General features: G+C 37.7%; 1 protein-coding gene and 1 long non-coding RNA gene across 2 annotated transcripts; both read right to left on the reverse strand.

Annotated features, from left to right (window-relative positions):
- Window positions 1–8635: 8635 nt before the first annotated feature.
- Window positions 8636–15647, reverse strand: LOC124145159. The gene is made up of 6 exons (XM_046514847.2): window positions 15479–15647; window positions 15146–15244; window positions 14251–14318; window positions 13308–13399; window positions 12887–12996; window positions 8636–9604 (listed from the first exon to the last, which is right to left on the reverse strand). Exons 1-6 carry the CDS (start codon window positions 15614–15616, stop codon window positions 9251–9253), a joined length of 861 nt encoding a protein of 286 aa, XP_046370803.2. The 5' UTR covers window positions 15617–15647; the 3' UTR covers window positions 8636–9250.
- A 522-nt stretch (window positions 15648–16169) lies between these two features.
- LOC125378026 lies at window positions 16170–20205 on the reverse strand. Its single transcript, XR_007219986.1, has 4 exons — window positions 18593–20205; window positions 17017–17137; window positions 16486–16533; window positions 16170–16210 (listed from the first exon to the last, which is right to left on the reverse strand). It is a non-coding gene; the product is annotated as an uncharacterized LOC125378026 (long non-coding RNA).
- Window positions 20206–21176: the final 971 nt, after the last annotated feature.

Below are 21176 nucleotides of genomic sequence, written 5' to 3' on the forward strand. Positions count from 1 at the left end.
GAGATGAGACGAAGACGTGGAGCAGTTGCTGGCCGTTGTAGTGGAAGCAGGAAGTGCTTCGATGGGTTTCAACATATAGGAGATGCCTTGGTCATTATTTACTGCCATTCATGCAGTTCCCTAATTAATACGTATACACATTTACCTCTTAAAAGGCTTACCCATGTAACACTGATATCCCTCACTAATTCATTTTAAACAAACCAACAGAAAAAATCCATCAGAACAAGTATATGCTTGCACTACAATAGTTTGTGTGTTTTCATTGAGGGCACTGAGAAGATAGTATTGTAACAATCACCAAAATAATTGTTCCGAAGACAAATAGTTTGAGAAATTCTCATGATTAATAATTGTTGTATTTATGTTTATCAAATGGAGGATGACCATTCATTGTTTATAGATTTATTGAGTTCCCTTTTGTTGATCCTTAAAAATGCATTTACGTTTTTTGGTCATTTTAGATCACGTTTGTTTGTTGCTTATCGACTCAATATGACAGCAGTCAATAAATAATCGAGTCTGAACTAGACATTTCAGTGATTGCTGTAATGAACAAGGTTCCACGCCGTCAGTGTACGATGGACGACACCCTATGAAACAAGCCACCAAGCCTGACCATCTGATCATTCAAATAGCCTCTAACGACCAGCATATGTTGTTGGGGAATTATTCTGATCCGGAATCCGCACGGGGTTCAGACAAGATAGATCAAAAGGTTTGCATAGTATCACTTACAGATATCAATTACTGTGTATAAGGAGGTTCCGAAGTGAACATAATCAATTTGCTGTATTCTTACTTCAAAATGTTCCTTGATCAAAGTAATATCGATTTGGAATCTGACCACATGCCATTTCCGTTAAATGTAATTACAAAACCAACCCTTCCATAAATCCACTATGATATTACAGTATACGCTATTTATTGTCGCAGAAATTTATTTCTTTTAATATCCACTCTGGATAAAACCCAGTGCAAGGAGATATACAAGGATACATGTTTCAAATTTCCAGCAGTCTGGGTGTACCCTTTGATCTATATACGATGACAAATTGTGAGATATTTAATCTATTGTCTGTTGAGGCACAAATACAAATGTCACACCGTGATATAACTTGAATACCTTTCAAAGCAGTGTGAAACCCACCTCATTCACTCACTAATACAAACGTAGGATGCGGTGGGTGTGTTTGATTAGTTCTGTTCATCGGTATCACGACCCGAGGGCCTTAACGACAGTTTCTAAGGAAACTATTTCTAATTTGTTGCATTGTTTCCTTCAACTTGACAGAGTGTTGATCAAGAGACAACACCTATGCCATTCATTAGTCGTTGATGAAGATGCAGTTTGCCTCAAACAGGTTTAGAAAAAGCTTCATAAGTTGTTTATTCTGCTTGGTACGGTTTAGGCACCGGAACAACAAATCTGTTTTGATGTTTCATTAGTCACTTGTGTTACTATACATGTATACATGTACTAGTATGCATCATTTTAGATATTTAAGAGAAGTCTCGGGACTCATATGATGATTCAACTCGTGAAGATTGCGTTAAAAAATCAAGAAACGCTTCATCAAACAACAGAAAGAATTTAATGTATTACAAATGTCATTCCTTATGCTAGGGGACATTTTACTGATGTCATGCAAAATGGATGTTATCCTGTCGAATGTCAAAGAAAATGACATATCTCTGTCGGATCATTTGATATTTTCCATACTTTCTTAAGTGTTACAAGGGTCTTGTGCACACTATTATTTACAACTCAGTCCTCAAAATTACATCCACCTTTGAAAATAAACAAGCGTAAGACAAATAATATCCATCTTTGAACGTCAACTCGCATACATTTCTTTCCGGAAACACCTGGCATCATCACTGTTTGATAGTGATTCATAAACACATGGTCATAATATAGTCGGAATGGTACAATCGACTCCAATCGTTATTGGCAGAGGTTTCTTATGAATATTGAAAGGGTTTTATCGCTTATATTTCCATCGGAGCAATAGAAAGTGGGCAGAGGAGCAGTGTGGTACAACATATTTAGAAATCAATAGCTGGGCGTGTGACAGATCTAGAGCTTCTCCACGTCGGGTCCTTCTTTCATTATCACCTGATTCATTATCACAAACGGTCGCCAGAGGATACACCACAGTTCAGCTGCTTAGAATGTTACTAAGTGTCAAGTTCTCGTTTTCCTTTTCACACGATATGAAATTAATGTTAACATGGATGACGTTTTACCGAAAGAAAGGTAAGGTATAATTATATAATTCAGTTTCTACCTTAAAGTCGTTTTCACGTGGGATGGTCTATTATGACGAGTCATTCATTTACCTTGTCTTTGTTAGTTTGTTTATTGTTTAACGCCTCATTAAGCAATAGTCCAGCTGTATAATGGTGAAATGTACATGATCGAGTCTAGCCCCAACAATCCTGAGACCAATATTGTAAGCAACAATACACGCCGTCGGGGAACGATGACAATTCCAAGGATCCAAGGAATTGAAATAAAATAGTAGCAGCACCGTACGCAACCGGTTGAGGGAACACCTGGCCCCGACATCGAGCGATGCACCAGATTTTGCGTCCACGCCGTAAATGGCACTTTGAAAGGCATATGTTACCGGGACGACATCGTTCGAGATTATGTTGAACCCTTTGTACACATGCATGTGAGATGTGAGGTCACCTTGCAGTCCTCCCACATATTGTAACAGACATTTTAAGGAAGCGTAACATTGTTGTACTGCCATGCCAGGATCCAGACCTCTCTCCCATGGAACTTGTCTGGAATGAGATGCAAGGAAGCCTACGACTGGCCCATATCCAGTCGGTAAGTATAGAACAGTTTGACCAATCTTTGTTTGACATTTGGAACGATGTCCCCAAAGATGTTTCCTGGTGTATTCATTGTGCCGCTGCTTCGCCTGTATCAACGCAAATGGTGTTCACACATTACTGACATTGTTAATTGAGTTGTGACACCACTCCTCTTAAAGAGCGTGTCGCTTTGTCTCCCTTAATCAGGTAAGGGTTTTGTGAATGTATACTAGGAACAATGTTGAAGGTAACACCCAAATTTCATCAGGAATGATATGTAAAGAAATGACATTGTGGAATTCAATCTTCATAGTCGGGTCAATATCTGGCCCACACATAGATCATCGATGAGGTGAGGTGAAATTGGTTTTAACGTCGCGTCCAAGATTATTGCACTTATATAGTGTGTCTGTATGCGTGTGCGCGTGTGTGTGTGTGTACTTGTACTAGTCCGGATTAATGCCGATTTATAGTGCTAGCTCACTGAGATACCATGCCGCGGTTTAACATAATAACCAACTCAGGCACAGTATATTGACTCCAAGCCGACCAATCCTTGTTTTAGCCCTTTAATGCCGAGCGCAAGACAGGCTAACAACAAGTGCCATCTTTAACCGTCTTATGGTAAGACGCGGCCAGGGATCGAACCCCGAACCTTCCGCTCTCCGGGCGGACGCTCTACCGCTAGACTACCGAGGCGGTCAAAATCATCGATGAAAGCACAACTTCTGAGCAAAATGGACTGACTCCCCTGGTATCCTTTGCCATTCTTCTTTTAAAGCCTGTCCAAGCTGTTGCAAAATCTGGAAACGCTAAGCTCGGTTGTAAACTCCTCGGCCCATAACATCCTAAAGGTGGTCAATAAGTGACATGTCTGGAGATTTGGCTGGCCAGGGCAATGTTGTTACTGCAACACGAGCTCTGTGAGGACCTGCGTAGTCATCCTGGAACTCAAGTTCTGACCTAAGTGCTAGGCCAATAGGATGACCACTGCACGTAACATTTGGTCCACATAACGATGACCGGTCAAGTACCCTTGGGCGAATATCAGATCCGTCCTGTTGTATGTGATGCCAGCCGAAACCATCATTCTGTCACCACCGTATCTATCGTGCTCCTGTACTGCTGTCGGATAGCACCTCTCGCCACACTGTCTCCAAACATTTGTCTACCATCAGTAAAGTGTCAACAAAACTTCAGTTCATCAGAAAACATGGTGTATCTCCAATGACGCGGGGGCGGTCGGGTAGCCTAGTGGTTAAAGCGTTCGCTCGTCACGCCGAAGACCCGGGTTCGATTCCCGACATGGGTACATTGTGTGAAGCCCATTTCTGGTGTCCCCCGCCGTGATATTGCTGGAATAATGCCATACTAAACCATACTCACTCACTCACTCCAATGACGCTGCTGACGACCTCCAATCTGCTGTTTCCACTGTTGACCGTGTGCCAGAGTCATACGCATCACTCTGGAAAGACGTCTCGATTTCAGACTCGCAGTTTCATATTGTTGACGTCGAAAGTCGGATTCCTGTGGCAGCACGGAAGATGTCCCTCAGTTCTGATACAAAAATGAATCTGTCCCTCAATGGTGCATACATATCGATCGTGCTTGGGTGTAGTCATTCATCTACCCACCCTAATATTAACCCCGCCCGTTTTCCGACATCATTCCATCAGTCGTGCAATCACACTTTTAGATTTACCAAGGTGTCGTTTAACGTCACATGCCAGTTACCAGGATGTGTCACCGTGGACGGCATGCGATACATGTGCAATGTGCAAAGTTTGAGCGCGTTAGTTTTCCACGTTCAGAAACTGTGTCTCGTGTAGCAGGAATTACAACTTCCCTTAAATATGCTTCTTTGCATATGGCTTATCATAAACCAAAGATCAGACGAACAGCCAAATACGAGTATTTTGTTGTTATTTACAAGAACACAACATTGACACCACTTTTTTCTAGTATATTACTCTTGGCTGTACCACTTCATATGGGCGACAGAGAAAGAGGTCTCCCACACCCGACAGTTGGAATTGCAATCATGTGATCACACAAAACATAAAAGCAGTCATCCTCAAACAACTATCTGAACGCTGACGATATCATTATAATCACAATGACTAGACATCTGTCTTCATCGATGTTAACAGTGTCTAGTTCTTTTAGTGGTAGAAAAATACAACGCCTTACCGACATCCACTCACTTCCCTTGATCTTCACACGCTAAGGACGCCTCAGTTAGCTCACCTATTTACATACATACAGGATTTACATTCATTCTAGTACGTGTTTCTTTCTTTTTGCATAGATTGAACGTTTAGTCCATGTTAAAGTGTTATTAAAATAGGCTTGCATTAAGTTTGGTATTTGATCTGCTACGTTAGGAAATGATACTATTGTGACACAAAATACCCTACCAAGGCATGATTTTAAGAGATCATTTTCGGCTGTACATGCACGACACCTTGATATACTGGCATACTGATAATTAATTTGCGCACGATTGCCCTTGGAATTGTCTACCATTCGACTAAAAAGCTACCCAAGCTTGGTCACGTTGGCAGGTGCTTAGTCCCTGGCGCACTCTCCGCTCGATGTGCTTTGTTGGGTCAATGACAGGGCATGCCTGTACGCGCAAACGTCGGAGATAACTGCTGGCGACCTGTGGGCACGATGTGGCCTGGCAGTGTCATCTTGCAATTCAAAATTTCTGCCAATAATTTATTTGAATTGCATCCCCACCGGTTTGACGGTACTTGTCCCACTGTTGATAAATTATTTTCCACGAATTCGGGCAACTTGGGGTATTGACGTCTACCACAGGTCCACACGGGGGAAGAGCGATTAGCGTTACCCAGCACTGACCACGTGGAGGTTGCTCTTCACGAGTGCCTCGATACATTGATTTGACTCTTGCCATATCACTAAATGGTACTAAATGGCGCTTCTGAAAATAATTCTTGTGGTTTAATTGCCCAAGGAGACATTTGTCTGTCAGAATTTTCCCTTGCTTCATTGTTAAACAGATCCCATTACAGATGAGTTCGTGAATTGTGAATCAGATGTCCATTGTAGTTCAAGCAGGAAAGTGCTTCAATGGGTTTCAAAGTTCAATTTGTATTGTATGATTGGCCATAGCCTCAAATACATTTGAGGTTGCAATAAAGCTAATAAATTGTTGGACTGACGGTCGAATTACATATTTATTTGGAATGTATTGCTTTCGAATATATTTTAAGCATGGACATTGATTAACTTTATTCATTCAGTATTGTAGGTCATAGGTCCATTATTGAATGGTAATACGGGTAGTCAGAGTGAGTGAGTGAGTGAGTTAAAGTTTAACGTCACATCGGCAATATTTCAGCCATATCGTGACGAAACAAAATTTGACATCAACAATATATTTTAAACTGTATAAAATTCTGCCGACGAAGGGCAGTAGAATAACTAGAACATCACAGATTTACATGAAACTAGTTAGAGAGGGTAGCCAGAGACTCATGGTGCCAATTAGTTTCTAAAACACATTGCTTTATGTACAGATGGGTGTTGGATGGTGTATTCGTGAGTGGACGACATTAACATATTAAACTTGTGTCTAGTAGCATAAGTATAATATGCTGGTGCTATTAATTCGGCTCTCAGATCATCACAAGTTTTACTCATCAAAATGAAATGATATTCATCTTCTTTATAGCTCTCTTTACAAATAACACAAATTCTATCTTCTCTCTTTTCTTTAGTAGGGGGCACGGGTGGCCCAGTCGTCTAAGGCGCCGCGATTCGCTGTGCAGAGTTGCGTCCTTTGGGCACGCCAGAAACCTATGATTGTGGGTTCGAATCCCGTTTCGCCCCGATTATGTTTCTAGGTTTTTCAGCACCATACCCGTGCTCGTGGGTTTCACCGAAGTGGTAAACGTCTGAGACCTGCATCACTTCGGGCTTTCCTTCCACACTAAGCTGACACGCCGTGATATAACTGGAATAATGTTAAGAGCGGCGTTAAACCCAACTCACTCACTCACTTTTCTTTAGTAAACCTCCTGATTCAATTCTTAGGCGATGGGATCTGCATCAGTGCCATTGCACTACTTACGTTCACAAGACCAAATAGCGTCCATTCCAATTTGGAATGATCGTTGGATTTCTTTGGAAAGATCGCTCATTCCAACATTTCCAAAGCTTGGAAAGATCGATCTTTCCAAAAAATCCAAAATTGGAATGGCAACATTTCCAAGCATATTTCCAAAATTGGAAATGTTTGGAATGGCTTGGAATGGTTTGGAATGGTTTGGAAATATGGTTAGAAGGAAAAAGTTAAAATATGTTTTATCAGTAATTTGGACAATAACAACAGTTATTTATTGAGTTTAAACTATATAATAATATATTTATCTCAAACATTCACTACTTGTCTGTGTAGCGAGGGGCTTTTACAGTCTCAGTCCCTAAGGTGGGAGAGAGACCCGCACTTGACTCGACAAGACCCTAATAGGTCTCAAGATTAAGTATTCGGCTGGATGGCAGCTGCCATTTAATGACAAAACAGACGGTCGTCTAGACGGCTCACATGTAAGTGCGCCGACATGTGCCTAAGATCATAGAATGGACAATCTTTAGTAACATCTAATTGATTGTTGTCTCAGGCCAGAGCTGTGAATAATTCTGTTCATTGAACAATTGGAATTCAGGAAGTTATCAATAATTGTTTTATTTAACATGTTTACGACATAATATTATGACATCAGGACGTACTACAGACAGAACCATATATTTTAAAATCAGTTTGCAATCAGTTTAAACTCTTTAACCGCGGGAAACGAACACTGAATTATTTATGAATGCTTCAATAGAATACAAAACATGTTTTTGTTATCCTTATTACAAACAAAAAATAATAATTCCAAACCGACAGATTTCAGATAACCTGAAATTACGCTTCGTGAACAAGTCGGGCGTCCTTATAGACGTGTATTTATGTCATATAATGAGAGACTATGATTTCCAAGTCCCGATTATCATGTCAATGATATATCAGTTTTACCACATGTGCACAGACCGCCTATACTTTTGCATAACTATTCTCAACTGAAAGTCCTATCCTCTTATCAAATATTCTGTGAGAGTAATCATCATTAATATAAGAAAACTCATTCTCATCAAAGAATACAGAACAAATGACTCAGATGCATACATTTATTACCATGCTTCATTCACCACGAAGCAGATTTACATAATTTGTGAACAGCCCTTGAACTGTGATTATGAATTTTACCATTGTCCATATTAACGTAATAATATATACATATATACAAAACAGGTCAAGTTTGGAATTTTGAAATATGCCATAAAAGGTAGAAGGAGGGGGGGGGGGGGGGGGGGGGGGGGGATTCCGTCAAACAACTGTCAAACCATTTATTGCCATGTACGTACTTGCACACAGGGAAGTCAGCGCTGTCTGGGGCTCCAGGTAAATAAACATCGTGGTTTTATGACGGGAGATCAGACGAACCGTGAACCAGAGGCATGCGACGTAATTACACCAGGGTATTGTCTCTTGAACTGGCTAATTGACTTCATATAATTGGTAAATATATTCGTTTTGACGACCGTGATTCATGCGCATCCCGGCTCATTAAGTGGGCTCCAGGCCATAAAAACAAAACCACAAAAAACGCCCCAAACTAATACAACAGATAAAAGCGCCAACAATCTACGTAAACTAGGTAAAGACATAGAAATAGTTTGGATCCCTGCCCACGTTGGGGTGTTTGGCAACGAACATGTAGACAAAGCAGCCAAATCAGCACTAAAATTAGAAGAAGTAAGCATCCCAAGCATCAACCTACCAAAATAAAAAAAAAGAAATTAAAAGTATCTCAAAGGAAAATAGCGGCAAAATAACAATCAGAAATATGATTGCAAACTAAAACGCCACTCAAAAAAACATATCCATCATAAAACCAAAAACATTGACAGAGTAATAACCAAACTACAAACAGGCCACACTAAGTTAAGCTCTCACCTACACCTAATTAAAAAAACCACCAAACCGGTAAATACCCCCACTGCAACTTAAAAAGAAACGCCCGAACACGTATTATTCCCGTGTGACATTTACATTTAGAGCGCCCTATTCAATACTTTATGGAACACATTACCAGCAACACAGACCAAACAACACTCCAATCCTCACTAAATTGCAACAATCACATGACTGTACTGAACCCCCTACATGACTTTAAACCTTTGAAGCACTAAGCATATATCTAATCAAACCAGGCCTACTTGGCCGCATTTAAAAAAAAGGACAAAAAACAAGCTGCCAATAAACCCTAAAATTCCTAACCTATAAAAACACCCCTTTTAGTAAGTAAGTAAGCATGTTCTGATGAGGATATGAATGATGATGATTCTAAACTACTCCATGGTATGTCAGTGCTGAGCTGACCCAGCTGTCTTCTTTCTGCAACCAGGCAGGAGGTGGTGCAAATGACGAGACGCCTGTAATTCGTCTCGTCCGTGGTACGATGGACGCTGCTGTCTTGGTTGTTTTACTAAATGTCTCGTCGGCCACTTTTTTAGCGGCCCTCATTTCATGACTCTCCCAGTCCCTCCTTCTCACATTGAAGACCCGGTTGCCATCCTCGTCGACCGAACTCTCTTCTGACGACATGAGCTGCGTTTTTTTCATTACTCGAATGTACTTGGTCCTTGTGTGATGAGGTAGTTCGGATTTTTCAATGCCAGTTACACGGTTTCTGCTTTTCTGAAAGCAAAACCGTTCACTTTATAACACCCACCTTTCTTAAACACGAAATAAAACGAAGACAAAACAGAAATGTGCCCATTACTTCAGTAGAATAGTTTGTCCTGAGCATGTTGTGTTTAGAGTCACTATAAATCGAAATTCTGTAAATGGGAAGAAATATATATCTAAATCTATAAAAAGAAGTCTACAGATAATCTTCAAGTTTCAGTAACATTAACTTACAACTCATAGTACATATTATTTGCAGTTGAACTCCTAAAGTAAAACTCACTGCGTACAAGCAGGAGTTATTTAAGACGTTTTAATGCAGGAATAACAAACATGAAACATTTTATTCTCATTTCAGAGAAGCAATTGCAGCAACTATAGTTATACGCATCGTTACATTCCTAACTATCTTTCTGGTACTTGGTGTGAATATTAGTCACTCCCCACAGAGTATGAAACATGAAACATTTCGTAGTATAGATAAATATACTACCAAAAGACATGTTACAACAATGATCTGAAGGTATGATTGGATTTATATACGTTTTAAAATGACACGACATTTCTAACAACATTGGAACATATCGCAAGTAAGGGAGATATGTCAGTTACGATTCCGATTTTCTGGTTTTGTTTATCAGAACAATTTAAGAAAAATCTCTGTGGAATGGCTGGGCAGCTGAGTGGTGATCTGCTCGAGGCTAATTTGTGTCGATTTAACATGTTTGACAACGAAAGTCCGGATCGATAGTAATGTAACTCATCAATATAGAATATTTGGTAACGGAAAGAATTGGATAGTACATAGTACATTTAGATAAGAACGTAGTGAAATAAATGGCTACAAATTTGATAGATTTGCTCCTCATAATTTATCTTCTAGTTGTGGTTACTTTTATCAGGGTAATGTTCATTATCTGTTTCAGTACCCAAGGTACAGTCCTCTGAGATGCAATAGTAAATTATGTGGAAGGAATTTGTCTGGAGGGAACTTCATATAGGCATTGTCTGTTGGCCTTCTTTATTTGAGATAAACCATTCTTTAAATCATTAAAAACAAATGCTTCCTAATTTATCATATTCTGAGAGTTTCTGTAATTGTATTTGTGGCATATCTACCTCTAACCAATTTTCTATGTGCATATACATGCGGCCGCGGGTGACAGATTTATTAGGGTCATTGGGTGACGCTCAGGGTTTCTATAAAGGTAGAAAGATGGCGTTATGTACCTTTTTATGGCGGAAAGTGTTATTTGTGTAACATTAGTTATTTAGGAAATGATTTCAACTATTTGAATATATTGACAACACATTTACATTGAGGGTGCAATGTAAATTCGTCAAGTAACATTTAAAAGAAACTATTAATTTCTTGCAACGACAATAATAACTACCAAGAAATGGTAAGATTTAAACCTTACCTAACAACGTTTATACAATTCAATATTACTGAGACCGGGCAAAACCCTGCTGTTAAAAGAGAAATTCATACGCATATAATAGCAAGCCAATGATTTTTTAAATTTTGTTGCTAAATCGTATTGCTCAACACAAAATAGTATTGAGGACAACAGGCAACCTTGCCTTACTAGGCTTGGTAATTGAAACATATCCGTCGGATGGGCATTAATGGATACACATGACCTATTATTTCATATATTGACAACTGCTCAAAAATCCGTTTCAGTAATACCTAATTTTAACAACAGAACAGTCACGGTTTACTTTATAAAATGTTTCGAGGCGTGATGTTGACAAACAAAAAGGAGTACGCCTCATAATATCCTTTGATCAATGACCGCTTAAAATGTATGCAGGTTCAGTCGTTTTACTCTTCTGTATATGAATTGATTCAAGCCAGGTAAATAGGAAATTCAATAAGTCAGAGCAAAGTTATACATGGAATATCAAAGATATCCCGAGGTGATTAGCGACACACCTCTTAATAAGTATTATGATGAGTTTATTTCACAGGTTGAAATACTGTGAAAGACTTAAAAAACGATATTATATATATTGACTGGATTCTATTATCTACTAATGTGCAAAACCACAAGCCCTAACCACTGACGTCAGTACCGGCAAAGCACTCGGGAGCATCGCTTGGAATCTTCTTCTTCTTATTATTTTCTAAACACGTTGTATGATGATATTGCATTTACATGAATTCATTTGCCAATGTCCTAGTTGACTCTCCGATGCATATGTGCATCAATGGACGCCCAAAATATTATTTCGAAGCTGTTATGCGAATACATGGAAGAATACCGGCAGAGATGTGCCCCACTTTTACTCTTATGTAGAAGACGAGCGAGTGGTAGCTAGACTGGCAAAAAGCTCTTGTAAAATATATACTTTCATATTAAAGGTTAAAAAAAAATCTCTTTCGCGCCTGTGGTTTATTACACCTCCACAAATGTTTTCTGAACAGTGATTGAAATTATAAACAAGTTACACAAGTCGTGTGTGTTGTCCCAGTCATTAGAAGACTGACTAAAATAGCTGAGCTACGCGTGTGTCGACTCTGGCGTTAACTAACAAGACAGAGACTGGGGGATAATAGAAATAGTCTGTCACGTAACACATTGAATATATACAGGTGTCGGGTGATGGTCGTGCCACTGTTCATAACAACATTTTCTCAGAACTAATTACAATGATATAATGACAAAGCAATATATTGACATGTTACAAAGGTGGGCATTATAGACAAGCTAATCAATGCTAGTCAAGTGATCACGGTTTGTTAACTCACGTTGATTGGACAGTCTAGACAACACATGACGGCCTTTCCGTCTTAGAATTGTAGTGTATACTTGTAAAATTACCTGGGGCACTATGTATATATATACACTCATAATATAAACAACAGAAAATTACCCGGGGTGTAAACTATATAAGGGTAAATAGGTAAATATTAAAAGCAGGCAATTTACCAATTTTTATACACCCCGGTTGTCCTAATAAAATTCTCTATTCTAATCTATCCTGCTGTTAATTCTGCAAAAAACATATGTATTCCAAATTCCACCTCTCCCTATAACCTTACTCCACTGGGCACCTTTTAATTATATATTAATAAGGCGCCACTCACCTCATTCTAAATTTCTCTTTTTTTTAACTCGGCGGCCATGGCCAACAGGCCTATATAAAGTCACACCTCAAACACTTCCAACAATTGGCCTTACTTTGCCCAAGTTAAGCTTCACTCAAAATTCATCTTCAATAATCCAAATTTTATATCCTAAGGGGGTATTTAATCCCTCCAGCAACACAAATCTTTCAACTTACCGTCAGTTTCCTTGAATTCTTTCTGGACGCGTCCGTGTGTTCTTTCTCTTTTCCGTTACGTGTTCGGGATAGCTTCTCTTTCTTCGTTAACATGATCCTGGTCATACCATCTGGAACATAATGTTTCTTTCCTTATTTGGATGTGAACTGCAACATACCGGTCTTTTTTCCATATCTTCAAATAGTGTACAGCAAGTCTTTAACCATTAGTTTACCTGTGAATGCTGCATATAATTCTTTCCTGACAGACTAATGGGAATGTTACGCATCATAGATAAGTCATTTCAAAACACTGAAAAAAGGTTTAAATCTTTCCACTAGTAGGCATGTGTACCTTTGCATTGACTTATGGAATTGAAATGTTTTAAAAATGTACATGACGGACACATGCATTTGAAATACACTTAAATGATAAAAATACCTTTAAATTCCTGTTTTGTCATGCTTGGAGCTATCACCTTAGAAAAGTCCCAGATGTATTTGACAACTTGTCGATTCTGTGCGGACTCCAACCTGCAACAAATGTTTTACTTTTATTATATGACCAGAAATATACATATGCCAATAACTATTACATATAATCTTCTTTAACGACTTCAGCATGAACTTATTAACTTATTTTGAAGTAACTAAAAGAAGCAAGATTATTAGGTATAATTTCACTGCATAATTAAGACATATTCGTTTAGATTTGAGATATATTGGTGGTACAGTTTTCTGGTACAAAAATAACAAAAAGATATATATTTATGTGACTGTCTCATATAATTTCCCATTACAAAGATTCCTAAGACTTTATTTATGACTATTTTCTACTGAAACGGGATTCATGGAAGAGAAGTAATCGTGGTGGTATTAAGAAAATATTATTTTTGCCAAAATTGCGTAACAGTCTTTTTCGGATGTACCTCCAATTTTATCAGAAAAACTTGAGGCACACAAAACTTTGCGACTCGTTCATTGATTATGGAGGTAAAATGAACACTAAAAATGCGATAAGATTTTAAAACAAGCCTATCTATTCATCTGAATAAAAAGTACTGTAATAAAAGTATAAGTGAAACAAAGATAAATTACATATGACTTTTGATAGTTTTGATTAACTTTTATCAGCGACAAACCTATAGGGGTTTAAAAAGAGATAAATAATTATATAGGTTACATACTCGGTCTCACAGACGCAAAGATACACATATCAACAGAAATAGTGCTTACAATGCCACAGCGTTTTCCTGGTGTAAGTCGACTCCAAACAAATGGTTGTCAAGTATGGTAAAAATGATATTTTCGAATTATTTAAATGATTGTAACAGAATGAACATATCGTCCTTTCCAAAATGATCACTGCACACTACGATACTTACGTGAACATAGGCTCCATAGTCCACCCTTTCTCAGTTTCAGCATGGTCGATCGCTGCCTTCAATGCTGCCTAAGGAAGAAAATTGATAAAATATAGTTAACAGACAATAGAAAGAATCAATATTGGTGATTTTATCTGTGAGATAAATCTATCGAAACTTGATATTGTCTTATGAGAAACGCATCGATTACTGTAAATCGTGAAATTAATGCGATTGCTGAACCCAAGCTATTTAAAATAGATACACCTGGCCATTTAAAAAAAATTAAAAAATTACAATAAAATACAGTTGCATCCCACATCCACCTCTGTGGACACACCACAACATACCTACCTCACTCAGATACCTCCATGCACAAATTTACGTAACGTTCACACACATACACTCAAGACATAATTACTTTCATACTTGCATACCGGGGTACATACGAAACTCATACGCATTTACCATTCTGGACACAAACACAACGTTCACGCATACAAACACTTTCTCATCCAAACACTCTCATCCAACATACAAAAACACTCTATGCTCCATGTCTACAATATACCGTACCACAACAGTAACAGGTCCATGCGTTGGTTTACAACTTGATTGTTTACAACTTGATTGTAAACAAAGTGGTGTTTTATCATTACACTAGTGCAATCTCCCCCATGCCAAATATTATTTTAGATAAAGAAAGTGAATGCTTTCAAGCCGAAAGTATCTGAATTCAACCTTAATCCGCTTATTAGTGCCGAGTACTTCGGGAAAACAATCGTTATGGTGTTTTTCTTCCCAATAACAACACATAGTTTATGTTGATTGCCCTCGTTTAACGCGCTGTATAATCTCGGTCGCTAAACACGGTTTTCCACATATCCGCCGTTTTGATGTTTTGCTGGGATCTTACCCTTATGTTTGTACTGACTTTGCTGGATTTGGTCGAAGTTTGTGTTGGTTCCTGGACCCTGTTGTCCAAACGTGTAACTTTTGCAGTTAGGGCGGTAACCTGGAAATACAAATATAGTGAAAATTGACGGTGAAACGTATCATGGTATGCCCTACTAGTTCACTTACTGTTATATCGCATGATCCAACACTGGCTGGATGCAATTTTTAAAATCAATGTTTCCTTGTAATGACACGTAAATATATATTTAACTATAATTTTCCCCTTGAAACACGATAAATCATATCGAGAATGCATTTTAAACTGAATACACTGTTGACTATCATCACTTACCTGTGTATTCTTTTCAGTAAGTTTGCTCTTGAGGTCTCTAACCTCGCTGTTTAAGTTTCCAATTTCCTTTTTAAGGTCGCCGACTTCGCCCTTCAAATCTGTAATGGCCCTGTGAAGTCGTCCTTCCATGACCCTCATGAGTTGGAGAAATTCCGCATAGGGGATTGACTTTCCTGTAATTAAGAGAAACATTAAATACTTACATAGCACCTGGATGACCGTTTTACGTTCTGGGAAAAATTCAAGTGCAACCTTCTCCAAAATATGCACTCAAATATCAAATTCAAAATATATTCGAGCCAAACAGAACTACCCCTCCTTGATATTCTTATTAAAAAGAGTAAGCTAATTTTGCCATCAACTGCAATCTGAAGTGTTATAAGCACTAGGTTGCAGTCATTTGAAATCCCGCTGGAATATAAGACAAGCCTCAGCGGCAAACATAAAAAGGATAGTTACATTAAATGATCTTGTTGCTGGTCGAATGTAATTGGTGTTGACGAATGAGTGTTTGAATATCATTAGCTAGGGCATTTTAATGTCGATTAAGCAATCCTTATCAATAATGGAGATGTTCCTCCTGTGTCATTCCGCGTATCTTGTGGCAGCTAAAGATGTGCCAAAATCATATAAATGTATGATTATTCATACAATGCGAAAAATCATTTCATACGTTGTGTGACATACCTTTTCTCATACGAGGAGTCTCAGCTTGAATTGCAGCTTGTTTCTCTGAAACATTAATTTGTTTATCAGATGCCGTATGAGTGCTATTTTCTAAGCAAATTGCAGACACATCGATGCACTACATACCATTGATCGCCGATGGATACGGATTTCATTTATCTTTATGAATATCCATTTAGATGTTGAAAATAACTGCGTGTCTAAGCATACCTACGATAATCTCTGATTGAAATGAAAGCAAATTACATGTTAAACTACACGAATGTGACAAGAAAATTCATGAACCTGCTCATAGAATTGTGTTTGATGAAAATACATACTACAGCTTGAGGCTCTTCTCAGTAAGTCCTGACCGTCATCTTCTCCATCTGCATAGAAAAGTACAATTTAAGAAATGGGCTTGGGTTGATGAAAATATATGAATCAGTTATCTTGAACGTGCTTTATTGCTCAAACATAATAGTTTTTAGACTGCATACATTTGCAAAGTTTATATACATTTTGCCATGCACAATAATTTACAGTTCATGTTTTTCTTTGATGATTGAGCCCTGGACATTTAAAAAGGTAAAGAAATTCATCTGCGACTGCAGGCGAGTCACAAACGTTATACTTTTTTTGCTTCACGTGGACTGCTAAAGCTAACGGTCAGTCCTACTTGTCGTAATTACAGACAGATATTTTATTACAGTCTCACCTCATATTTACAATATAAAATCTATTTAAAACAATTATGTATGAACAACCCATTACAGGTTATGAGAGACACTTTCTGCAATCACAGACACATTTCAACAGTTCAACCTGGCCACTAATTAGGAACCATTATTGTAAAGTTCGGTAAGAAATACCTGAAAAGTCGTAAACTCTTGTCATAGGTGTAGATGAGGCAACTGGACCGCTTCCTAATCTATTCTTTTTTCCATTTTCTTCCCTTTGTCTCAAGATTTTGTTCTTGCGCTTGACTGGACTCTACGATGAGACCAAATACAAAATTAAAATGTTTCCACAATATGGTTATGCGGTAAAACTTGAATTCGTCAAACACTTGTTTTCGACACTAGCAGCAGATGATGTAAACGGGTGATATAAGTGTTAACACATTTAGTAAAACAATCCCTGACAATATGAATATTACATATATAACTGACAGATGTATAACAGATAGTGCACAATGTTCAAGTTTATAATATATTACAACACCGATTTCATTAACATTACTGAAATCAGACCACTTTGACAATGAAATCGTTAATTGATTCAAGAAAGGTATAGACTGGCAGAAACTGAAGCAAAGCGATAGTGGCATGTAGAGCTATGTCTCGTCAGGCCAATGAGGCCGCGTGATCTAAGGAGCGTGAACAACATGGATGCCGCGTTTCGGCCGTACCGAACAGTCAAGCTGCGATCTCGGAGCTGCTCGTCCGATTGAAACCAATTGCAAGCGGAGACAAAATTATCTCCCTTACCCAAACATGATCGTTGCTCAAATCTATCTTGAGTAAATCATGAAATTAATGCGAGCATGACATGTATGCGAAAAATGCGACCGTCATTCCCTCTGATTATTTTTTTATGTTTCATTTCATCATGATAAAACAGTTAGTCACTTATAAGGTTACCAGGTTGAACATAAAAACGATCGTTAACAAAAACGACCAAATTTATTCTCTCATCACTCAGCCTAACAGTGATATAGCTGCACATAAAACGTTCAAGTGCGCTAAAGTATTACACATGGTGGGTGGAGGACCAGGGGCACTTTGAGTTTGACAGGTGCCATCAACTGGTCAAGTATCATCACGGTTTGTATATTCACGTTGATTGGACAGTCTAGGCTGGCGCCAACTAATCATGACGGCGTCTTCAGAACAGAACAGGACTTTATTTATTTAGTCTTCAGATCACTTGTTGTTACTTGAATAAAACTGATATGCATACAGATTTTATTGTTTATGATTTTTTTCCCATGACTTTTTTTCCTAACCTACTCTATGATTTTTTTCAATATTTTTGTCTCGTTCACCTTGGCGATATTCCTTTTGGGTCAACACTATGATGATACAATTCAGTTCATACAGACACACATTCAGTCTACTAATAAAACATTTATGTTACTCTATTACAAGAGATCAGCGTCTAGTTTCCTGGGACATGAAGAAACCGAAATAAATGATACAACATTACTTAACTGTCTCACCGTATTTCCTTTTTACAAAATGTTATTCATTTACATTAGAATATAGTTACTGCGTACATTATTGTAAGAGGAAAGATGTTAGACTTAGTATAGATATTTAGTTTTCGGTTCACCTTTTCCCTATTCTGTATCGTTATATTATTTCCGAATGAAATATTGTTTAAATAAAAAATGGTTAACTTCCCCGGATAATCAGTGAATAATCTATTCACTATTTCAATTAATACCTGGTAATTGGTGGCAAATTCCGACGATGTGTCACTCTTGTCCTCCTCGTCGATCTGGTATTCGGATCCTTAAATTGAACATGATAAATATGTTGTAAGTATATAATGCATTGCTTACCTTGAATCTAAAATGCGAATCAGTATTTTGCGATTGACTAGCATGTGTTTCAAACAATATGTAAGTGAAATGGGATTGCTTGGTTTTAGCGTGTTTGTAGGGATATGGTCACACACAAATGAATACTTAGTTTGGTAGTTTGGGTAAGAAGCATAGTTAAGCCTTTGTCCTATCGAATGATGATAACTGTTCGGTTTTCTTATAACATAAAACGCAGGTAGAATAATTACAATTGAAGAGATACTGATTATAAATTCAGAGGAAAACATGTAGTTTGCATGGTGGAACTAGATTTAGTCAGAACAATCTACTCAAAATGCCAGCCAAATAGAGGAATGATGTTAATAAACTCTATTTCAAGAGCCTGAATTCATATTAATATAAATCATTCATATATCAATTATTTGTCTTAAGTTATTAAGAAAATATCCAAATGACAAATAACCCAAAATATTGTAGTAGGTGACTGTAGTAATTAATAATTACGTTTACGATTTGAGAGAAATAAACATACACGCCGTGGTTCCCGTGCACAAATGCCGATGTCATAGAGAATTGGCTAAGTTTCATTGCAAATAAATCGCACACGTATCACTACCCATCATAGAAAATAACAAACTCATGCGGCAGTAACGCGTGTTACCTATGCATATTGTCAAATCAGTGTGAAAGCGGCAGACAGTCAAATTAAGCGGCGCCATACTGTCTATGGTTATTCTCAATGTTTATCAATAAACATGTGGTAATGTCCTCTTTAAATTGGCGTTGAGTCATCGTTAGTCAAGCCTTGACAAGACATTTACAGTGATAACAGGTGTCAATCATTCCGCTAGACATTCCAAGGCGGCAATTATCTTTGATCTTGAACTAGGGCCCGGTATGTGCGACATGTTATTGACAATCTATACTTTTTTGTGGTTTCTGCCAAACCGTCATTGGGCATATACTATTCCAAATTAAAAAGGCTGTTTTTGATATTTTTACCAACGTTTTATAGTGCCATTTGTCAAACATGTGAACTGAGAACTGAGCCGCGCAAACAATCTCATCAAGTGTATAATATGTCCATGTTAAAAAGGGGATTCAAACTGTAGTTACAAATTGTTTAAACGAAATAACACATATGCAGCTTCTTAATAAAAGATAGTTAGAGTTTCCGTGGCACTGCATGTTTGCAGAATAAATTACTTTTCATAGGCGATACAAAATCAAAATCTTCAGTTTTATTGTGACACTGCTTGTAGATATCACAAATAATCTTTGTTTATCAACATTGTTGTATTGGAGGTTTTTTAATAGTCGTATACCCGGGTGTCGCATTGTGCAGTTTTAGCAATGTACGGGGATCAAAAATCTAATAGATAACAACTAACGTTATACTATGTACATGCATACGGTAAAGCGATACGTTATTTTAGAACATATTTTAGAAATAATTTTCTTCTGTGTCAAAGGTTCTCACTATAACACTGCAGTTCACAACGAAGTGTGCTTTCTGCGACGGGATAATAAAAGATGGTAGATGTAAATTGTTAGGTCCGTTCACAACTCTATATCGAACGTCTTATGTTAATAGAGTAGTCATTACATTTCTATATTCATGTATATGGCACTAAACGATTCCTTTACAATGTATGTATATTTGTCAGATATGAGCAATATCTCAGAAAGGGAAAACATTTCATAATCTTATGTGTGATGTTTTGCATAATATAATAATATCGAACGATAATGTATCTCCTCTATATGGTGATTTACACAGAAATAAACCGATGTCTTTACATAAATAAATATGTAGATATTTGGTCTTACCTGAGCTTTCTCCTGACTCTGACCAAATTCCATGCAGTGATGCCTCTTCCATTGCAAAAAGTCGATCCAAGATAATGAACAGCCTTTTTTCAACGCGTTTCAAACGTAACTGGCCATCAGACGTCTAAGTATATATGCATTTTGGATTTTTTAAACGGAAGTGAGAATTTGTATAATGTGGACGTCTCTGCCCAATACTAAAATGTTTTCACAATTCAGTTGAACGTTGAGTCGCAACGCACAGTTCATAAACGGCACCTTTCTTCTCACGATAAGATAATCTTATTGAAGGATTAACATATTGGCGCACATGTTTGGATCAGTGATTGTGATTTAAACAAAGCAGATTCTTCTAAAAACATCATGGTTTGCCTAGGTCACAGCCAGCAAAAGCGTTTACAAAATATAATATATTAGTTCAAATATTACTAATGAGGCCCTCTATTGTAGAAACGATCTTTGTTCTACGACAATCGTCAGTCGGTATGGGAAAACAAAATATTTGTTTATTTATTCAAATTTCATAGGCAATGTCATATGATTATAGACAAGGAAGATAAGAAAATAAATATAAAGAGTAGCCACTTTACATTTCAGTTAAATTTGCTCATGATTTGGTCTTTTCGTGGTAAATAGTGCCAAAATATAATATGC

Source organism: Haliotis rufescens, unplaced genomic scaffold, assembly GCF_023055435.1.
Source record: "Haliotis rufescens isolate VD_foot unplaced genomic scaffold, xgHalRufe1.0.p SCAF_11, whole genome shotgun sequence".
Taxonomy (NCBI): Eukaryota; Metazoa; Mollusca; class Gastropoda; order Lepetellida; family Haliotidae; genus Haliotis; species Haliotis rufescens.

What these genes read in the sequence shown, in the direction of transcription:
- LOC124145159 (XM_046514847.2), bottom strand. Translation starts at nt 15,616, where the DNA reads ATGAGGGTCATGGAAGGACGACTTCACAGGGCCATTACAGATTTGAAG. An exon ending in TTACTGAAAAGAATACACAG is followed by an intron (nt 15,245 to 15,478) that starts GTAAGTGATGAT and finishes TTGTATTTCCAG; the next exon opens with GTTACCGCCCTAACTGCAAA. An exon ending in ACTATGGAGCCTATGTTCAC is followed by an intron (nt 13,400 to 14,250) that starts GTAAGTATCGTA and finishes CATTTGTTGCAG; the next exon opens with GTTGGAGTCCGCACAGAATC.